General features: G+C 39.9%; 1 protein-coding gene across 3 annotated transcripts in view; it reads right to left on the bottom strand.

The window, feature by feature from the left end:
- Positions 1 to 3,253: 3,253 nt before the first annotated feature.
- Positions 3,254 to 9,231, bottom strand: part of TRNT1 (tRNA nucleotidyl transferase 1) — a 26,329-nt gene continuing 20,351 nt past the window's right edge. For all 3 annotated transcript variants that reach the window (XM_085853387.1, XM_085853384.1, XM_085853386.1), the window contains exon 7: positions 3,254 to 3,768. In XM_085853387.1, the coding sequence (XP_085709513.1) occupies positions 3,520 to 3,768 (249 nt within the window). In that variant the 3' untranslated portion in view covers positions 3,254 to 3,519. The remainder of the gene's footprint in view (positions 3,769 to 9,231) is intronic.

Here is a 9,231-nt window from a genome sequence, read left to right on the forward strand (position 1 = left end):
AATACCCTCAGGACAATACCTGGGTCAAACTTGGTCTGTGTGCCAAATGTGGTGGTTGTTGGCCCAGTGGTCTTTGCAAAAAATGTGAGCATACAGACAGACAGACAAATTTTATTCATTAGATTCCCACTGACATCCTTTTGTACAATGCCTGGTGTTGGATTCATGGTTCGGGTGGTGGGTTGGGGATTCCAGGATGCTGAGTTCAAATCCCATTTTATTGTTGAATTAATACCAGGTGGGGTTGATTCTGCCTGTCATCCTTCCGATGTGCTGCTTGCTATCGACTTCCACACCAAGACGACTTGCCTGCTGGGTCTGGATGCCTCAGTGATGCAGCTGTTCGTCCCATCACCTATCTTCCCCCCTATTCAACAGTATATTTGGACAAGCACAGCCTTGTTAGGATGTATGAGGTGTTGGAAGGAGTCGAAACCATACTTTTCTTTCCTTCTCAAGTTCTTCTTCCCAAATGAATGATGGTCATGTCCTTTGTGTAAATAGGATTGTGTAAGAATGTGCTATGACTAAATCTGCTCTTTTGTGCCTTTTGCCTACAAATGCTCTCTTTTAAATGATTGTGTGTGTGTGTGTGTGTGTGTGTGTGTGTGTGTGTGTGTGTGTGTGTGTGTGTGTGTGTGTGTGTGTGTAAATAAATAATTGTTCATTGTTATTTCCAATCTGTCTCAGTTATCCTTTCCTTCATTGGTCTGATAGTGTACAAGTGTAGTTAGACGGGAAGTTGTACCCCACCTGATTTTCTCTATAAGCCGGTGCTGCACCTATCTGTTCTGCTCAGCCGATCACCGCGTGCGGTACTGATGGTATGGCCTCAAGTTAGGTTGCCGTACCAATAGAAAGGTATCGCGAAAACATCGAAGCATAACCCTGGTAAGTCAAGTGGCTACGGCTGTGTAAGAACTACAGCTCATTGGACCGCGGAGTTATCTGTGGTCATCGGCCTCAGGAGCAGGTGTTTGGGAGAACCGAAAATGCTTACCATCGTGGTGAGCCCCGAACCCTGGACCAGAACAATTCAGTGTCTTGGAGTGGGATATTTCGAACCTCCTGACTCCATAACATCAGGAGTCAGGATTGTGTATATTCAAAATTGTGACAGAATGTGATTAGGATGCAAATTTTAATTAAAATGTAATTGTGCAGCTATGTTGGACCAAGGCAAGAATTAGGTACTGAACATTAATATTAGTCAGTAAGTGGTTAGAATATGATTATATATATATATATATATATATATATATATATATATATATATATATATATATATATATATATATTAGATAAATATATATATATATATATATATATATATATATATATATATATATATATATATATATATATATATATATATTAGATAAGTATACAGTAGCCTGGTGTTGGCTTAGTCGTTAGGGTGGCTGGCTTGGGATCTTATGGTCCTGAGTTTGAGCCCCGTTGGCCACTGAATTAACACCAGGTGGGGTTGACTCAGCCTGTCATCCTTCTGAGGTTGTTGAAATGAGTACCACTGTACTGGTATAGGGGCATAGCATCAGCGGTACAGCTGCACCCCAACAAAACAATAGTGACTCAGCAGGCAAGCTGCCATACGCAAGAAGAAGATGCACCAGTAACAAGCTGCCATATGCACCAGTCAACCCTTCTGGTGAAACTTCCAAAAAGCAGAATCACTGCTCACCACTCACTCATTCATATTTTTTCGCACTTAGTGAACCAACTTCCTCAGTCTCTTCAATCTCATTCTTCCCTCTACGGTTTCAAGACATGTTTACCATTATCTCAGATCATCCCCCATCACTAAACATGATCGTTTCTATCCCAGTTAACCCTCCCAATCCCACCTCTTTCCAAGTTTCTGCTTGCTGAGTTTGCAGCTGTGTTCATCTTGTTGTTCACCCCCTTTTTGCAGTTTGCAGCTTTGTCCATCGACTGTTTTTCCTTAACCCTTATTGATCCATTTCTCCCTCTATTTTGTCCTTCCACCCTCTTCATGTGTAGTCCACCCCCACCCCCACTCTGTCCTCTATTTCTACTGTTCCTTTTGTTCTGCTACATCCTGATCTGTCTGATGTTATAGCTCCTTGAGGCCTGACATGACACAAAAAGTGATTTGTTTTGAGGTGTCTGTGGGTATAAAGCTTTCATGGTGGTGGTTTCTTTGTGCCCATGACCTGACCCTGGGTACTACACACACGTATACAAAATTTGATGGAGGTTGGCCCAGCCCTGTTGTTTTTTTTCTGATTTTCAGACGCGCACACACACACACACACACACATCCACAATTGTCCGATTTGATTTAATAGGATAAGAATAAACGTTTGGTCATATAAAATTTGAAAATAGCAGAAGAATAGACATTGTCAAAGGTTTTCGTCTTGCAACTCGTCAGGTCACATGCAAAAGAAAACAAGTTATTTGCTCAGACAGTTGTGGATTGGCTCTTCGGATTGTTACAGACACGAACATACACTCATGTCGCAAGCAACACCTCAATGTTTCCCTTTTTGAACATTCCAATTGATCTATCAAAACATTACTTTTGGAAATTTAATATTAATGCTCAAAAACTGTTCATTGTGTAATCTAGCTTTCTGGTAACAAGTATTAAGCAACACCTCCACTTGCATGTTTCTGAATCTGGAGCGTGAGTCCAAGACTATTCAAATTGTTGATATCTCTCAGCATGTCTTTTATGAATGGTTACGAAACGTCATTCTTTTATGAAAGGTTATGAAAACATTCTTTTGTCGGTTTTAAAAATATTATCAGAAAATATTGCATTCTTCTGAGTAAAGGATTTCGAGAGGAGGGGGAGGGAAAGGGTTCGTGTACACAGTTCACAGGGAGGGAGCAGACTGAATGTTGTAAATTTGGAAACATAAACGATAGATAACTTCTTTTAATAATTTTCAGATATACACAAAGGTTGATCAGTAAGTATGTGGCCAAATATTAAAAAACGAAAATTTATCTAATACTAACCCCCCCCCCTTTCCGCTCGAACATATGTTGCATGCTCAAAATTGAAGAGCAAAAAAAAAAAATCAAGTGCATTTCATGAGATATTAACAATAAAGTAAAGTGCACGAGTACAATAGCTATTTACACTGTATTCCATTGGAGAATGGGGAGGAAGGGAGAAGGGTGGGAGGGAACAAAATGTACATGTAATATTTCATTCTGGACTAAGAATGATGATGACTGAAGATACAAACAAAACCTCAGCCACCCTTTAAAGGTTATTTATTGGTTGAAGTAATAAAATGGGATCATTTGTTCAACTGGAAATTTCACTGAGCTGGGAAATGCATTTTGGTAATGACTCATCATACAAGAAATTAACAATATGAAAAAAGGTCGTTTTGAGCAAAAATGGAAACAAACATTCTAAGAAGCAGAGGATTTATTTTTGAAAAAGAGAGCCAAATTACAGATGAGGCTTAGATGAGAATTAAACACAAACCAAGCACCCAAAATGAAGATAAGAAGACGTCAGCGGCACACGTTCTCCAGCAACGTCTCTTTATCCGCTGTGTATCCACTCTGCTTCCACAGCTGCCTCAATCGCTGCAGCTCGATGCCAATTTCCTTTCCAGAAGTGATTCCACGAACACGCAGATCGTGACCGCTGATGGGGAAGCACGGTACTGTCCACCCCTGCAGGTCCGAAAGCAGGTTGCGCTCACCCTGATATTTCAGCAGTTCATAGGTTCGCTCTCGTATTAGTGGATCACGTGATTGCTGATAAAAAAAAACATACAAGGGCAGCAAATAAACAGAAAACCTCCCAAAAATGTCCAGTTGACACAAACGGCAATAGTAATCCCAAACAGTGAATTTGTATCTGTCAATGCTCTGCTGTATTTATTTTTAAACACAAGTTGATCCTCCGAGAGCAGGAAAACAACAGGGGGGCAAGTAAGTTGACAGGGGAAGCAGACAAAAAAGGCAAATAAAAAAACATGTAAAAACTATGATAAGGGCACTACAAAGGGAAATAATGCCTCCGGCGACTTCATCAGCAGAGGCATAAAAAGGTTAGTGAGAGTAAAAGAGAGTGGGAGTGGACAAAGGAGAAACCAACCACAAAGGCAGCAAACTTTCAAGACTGAATGGAAGAGCACAAAGGAACAGACATGGGGAGTTGGTTGGACAGATGAAAGAGATGTGGGATGAAAAAATGAAAAGCAAGCACTCAGTCTAGATTTGAGGGTAATCTGATGTGGGTTTGGAATAAGTAGGTGCAACCTTGGAAGGAGGGAGTGGGGTTGAGGATAGACAAAGGAAAGAGGACTAGTGGAGCAAGGCCAGAATCAGGTGATAGAAAACTGATAGTCCATCAATGTACTTGCATTTGAAAAGAAAGAACCTGGGACTTTGCCTCATGCTGAGAGATATCAACAATTTGAATAGTCTTGGACTCATCTGCCTCTAAGGGAGTGAGATGAACCAGCAAGATGAAGTAGGAGATGCACCAGCCCAATTAAGGCCTTCTACACTGCAATGAGATGTGTATTGCTCAAAATGGGCTGCCAGCCTTAGAGGCAAGTTTCAAAATATTGTCAGCCCAAGATAGTTTTTCAATGAAAGCACAGGAGCTCCAGAGACATCACCCCCAGAAGTAAACTGCATCTCCTCGAGATAAGTTTGCCACAGAAGTAAACAAGAGGTTCAACAGCCAATCCTTATGGAGAGGCAGAGTGAAAGGATCTCAACCAATGGTACTCCATCTCTTCTGGATATGGTTTCAACTAATTTCCCTGCAAATATCTGCTGTTCTTCTTCTGCTCCAATTCTGCTTTTTCTTCTTCTGCTTGTGAGAAGGCCGAATGCCTCAATTCTATGTTTGCTTCCAAATCTTGTGTCCCAAACATCTCCCTCTTTGCACCTCTCCTTCCCAGGCAGACCAACTGCTCCTGAATTCTCTTATGCACCTGAAAAGATGAAAAAATTTCAGGCAACCCTCGACTCTGACACTGCAACTGGACCAGACGGCATCACCTCACGAGTCCGAAAAACCTGCTCTCCTGTTCTTGCACTTCCTCTTTCTGCCCTTTTCACCCTGTCATTTACCACATGTTATCTTCTATCTGCTTGTAAATCAGTCAACATCACATAACCTAAAAAAGGTGAAAAAAACGGATCCCCTCAACTACAGACCAATCAGCTTACTTTCAATTGTCAGCAAGGTCATGGAATCCCTCATCACAGTTGACATAAAATCATTCCTCTTCTCCAACAGCCTCATCTCAAATCATCAATTTGGATTCAGACCTGGTCACTCACTCTACCTTGGACAAGCTGCTTCTACTCTCCCAACAATGGATGGAGGCCCTCAATATCAGACATGAGATTAGGGCAGTCTCTGGATATATCTTGAGCTTTTGATCCAGTCTGAAATCACAGGTGAGAGATGTGGGTGGGTCTTTCTTTGTTTGTATATTGAATACTTTTGACGTTTGCACGTGGTACATGCTTGGGAGCATCATTGGTATGCATTGCTGTCTGCGCTTTCGCTAATGATTTGCCAATAAGCGAGGAAACCGTCTGGGAGCTGAGGGGGTGTGTAGCATTGGGATTCTCATGTGTGTACAATGTGTGAACGTTTTTATAGTTGTTGAGGAACTCTGGGAAGGGTTCGAAACAGCATAGGGCTTACCTTGTGTCGGTCTTCTTGGGTTGCTTTATGCAGCTTCTTCAGCTAGAAGAGTGTGGGAGGGATCAATTGTTTATATAATCCTAGCCACCTGGGTTTAGTTGATTTGGTGAGAGCTGATTGGCTATTCCCTCCATTGTGTGTGGGTATACACACACACACACACACACACACACACACACACACACACGATAAGGTTTTTTGTGGTTGGCATGATCCATTGTAATTATTAAGAATGCACAGCCAACCAAAATGACAAAACTCGACCAACCTCACGCCTATTTTAATAAAAACAAGTCTGGAGACGGCGATGGTTCACGAGCAATGTACACGGAGCGCCTTTTTATTTTTTGACCTTCGAGGGGACGCCACGGGCAAACTGGGAATCGGGAAAAACGTAAATGATGAAAATTGTAGTACTCAAAGAGCACTACTTGCATATCAACTTTCATTCGAAACAGTTGAAAACCCTAGGAGCTCGATGCCCAATTTATTGATTTTTTTGACATTTTCTAAGTTTGTGACCTTGTGACCTTGACCTTGGGACAAAAATGAAAAATCAAGCTCCGTGGGGCTATGCAGGTGCCATTGGGCTAACCAAATACCGAAGCCCCTGCGAGATTCGACAAACCCCCTAGGAGAAGATGTAACTTTAAACCAGCTACCCCCTAAAAACATGTTTTTTGGGCGTGGCTCCGCCCATAATGGGCGCAGCACGCCCATTCTCCGGAAAATACAACGAGATCATGATACAAACCTCACACCCTAATTTTATCAAGATCGGATCAAAACCCACGGAGCTATGCTCGGGACAGACAGACAGACAAACAGACACACACCCATAACTAATATAGTGGTCACTTACTGACTCGTGAAGCAACTGGCGTGAGCCAATCAAGTGTCAGGTGATGTTTCGTTCGTGACACACAAACTTCTTCAAAGCCCAGTGAACAATCAAGTGTGTGGACCTGCTTTATTCTGCCTTGTGTTTATCCTCTTCTGGTGCAACACAATGATGATCGGAATGGAAAACAAAATTCTTACTCTTCTCCCAGGTGTTCATGCTAATCGTCATTGATATTATATGGTCCTTGTGGACACGTAGTTTCTGGGGATTTGAATGTAATTAGTAATCGTGAAATTGGGGATCTGATGAAAATGGGAGCTAAATACAGGGAACCAGTAACTCAACCTTAGAGCTGCATTAGATCTTCAATTGTGGATTCTGTCTTTAATTTTCTTAACAAAATGTGCACCAAGTTCAAGTTATCTGTAAACAGTTTTAATGCATGGTTTAACAGAGTTGTGGGAATCCTGTATAATGGAATTAAGTTTCATCGTTGTCGGGGCTTGCTTTCACTTGGTCTGTCTAAACCATTGTTGAACAAGCCGAGTGTTCGTAAAGACATTCAGGATCTCCATGATAGCTATGGAATAGTTCCAGCGGATAAGGCTGCTAATAATTTAGTTGTAGCTTGTACAAAGTTGTATGTAGAGATTTTATTAAGAGAGTGAGGCATCGATATGGTTACACTTTCACTGGAGGGTCATTCCGTGTCAAATCAGCCAAAAAATGAAATTCTGCGGTGACCCCCTCAGATTTTCCTGAAAAGATTCTCAAAGCTACCTTATCATATATGAGGAAAGTTTGCCAAGTTATAGCTCAAAATTCCAAGTAGTGTCCGAGATATGGCCCTACAAACACCCTCGGGGTGTTTCAATTCTGGCAGTCACGAGTTGCAGATTTGTATCTGAAGCATTTTTGGAGGGCTCTAAATTCCAGAGTTTTTTAAACAGAGTTCTGAAAATTCACACAAATGGTGTCTATTAGTGAGGCTTTCAGAATCTGACATAAAAAATGTTCTACTTAAAATACTTTTTGAGATAAGTACTCTCAAAAGTAGTCATTTGTAACATGCAGTCAAAAAAATTGGAGTTTTCAAATTGCTGCCAACAGTCAGTTTATTCGTCATGAATAATTTTGTTGCCCGATTTACATAATCTAGTGACTGGATCATTTACACAAGAAAACTGAAACCTTTTGGAGCAAAATATTGGGTGCTATAGGTGTCTGAACTTAGCTCCAGACTCAACGACACTGAAATTTACCCTGGTTTTACCCCAAGTGTTCACCATGTTGACAGTTACACAGCTCTTTTAAATTTTTGTCACTTAAAGACACATACATAGGCAAACTGTGATAGAAAATTCAAGAGTTGTTCTCAATCGTTTCTATTTTTAAACGAATTTTTTTTTAATGCATCAATTTCTAATAATTCTGCAGTCCCAAAAGCTACTTTTTTAAAATAAATTTTTTACTAACAAACATGAAGAAAAAAATTAAGATATTGTAAGGAAGTATGACTTAAGTGGAATCTAACAATATATAAATCAGTTTAGTACAGCTTAAAGAAGTGTACCAAAATCATTTCCAAAGTTAGGCATGAAGCACAACTCTATCTTATTTAGGCTTTAACCTAATACACAGCTGTAGTAACTGCCAATGCTCATTGTTACATTTTATTATATCCTGGCAATTATAAAACTAATCACTGTTCACTTTGTACAATGGATCCAAGTACATTTGTCCAAGCAATTTGATATGAAATTATGAAAAAAAAAAGTTGAATCAGATATTGTACCTACATTTACAAATGGATGTAGAGTTTCGTACAATGTACACCAAGTATATAAACAATGAGATATGCAAATGAATATTTATTATGGTGATTATTATGATCACATTATGTCTTAATTTGTAGTTGAGATTGGCGGCGGCCTTAAACTAAAATATCCTTTAAAAAAAATGTGAGCCAAATTAAAGTAGCCATATTCTTGTTCTGACCAAAAAACACAACAATTTGATCATTGTGGTGCCAACTTATGAATGTTTGGCATGGCTTCCACTTCAAAAGCACGCCTATTGCTTTTATTCTACATCTTTCATCAAACATGTTTTTTAAAAATAGAAGGGATTGAGAACAACTCTTGAATTTTCTATCACAGTTTGCCTATGTATGTGTCTTTAAGTGACAAAAATTTAAAAGAGCTGTGTAACTGTCAACATGGTGAACACTTGGGGTAAAACCAGGGTAAATTTCAGTGTCGATGAGTCTGGAGCAGAGTTCAGACACCTATAGCACCCAATATTTTGCTCCAAAAGGTTTCAGTTTTCTTGTGTAAATAATCCAGTCACTAGATTATGTAAATCAGGCAACAAAATTCTTCGTGATGAATAAACTGACTGTTGGCAGCAATTTGAAAACTCATTTTTTTGACTGCATGTTACAAATCACTACATTTGAGAGTACTTATCTTAAAAAGTATTTTAAGTAGAACATTTTTTATGTCAGATTCTGAAAGCCTCACTAATAGACACCATTTGTGTGAATTTTCAGAAATCTGTTTTTAAAACTCTGGAATTTAGTGCCCTCCAAAAATGCTTTAGATACAAATCTGCAACTCGCGACTGCCAGAATTGAAACACCCCTAGGGTGTTTGTAGAGCCATATCTCGGACACTACTTGGAATTTTGAGCTATAACTTGG

Source organism: Eptatretus burgeri, chromosome 13, assembly GCF_056783735.1.
Source record: "Eptatretus burgeri isolate ZD-2024b chromosome 13, Ebu_testis_v1, whole genome shotgun sequence".
Lineage (NCBI taxonomy): Eukaryota > Metazoa > Chordata > Myxini > Myxiniformes > Myxinidae > Eptatretus > Eptatretus burgeri.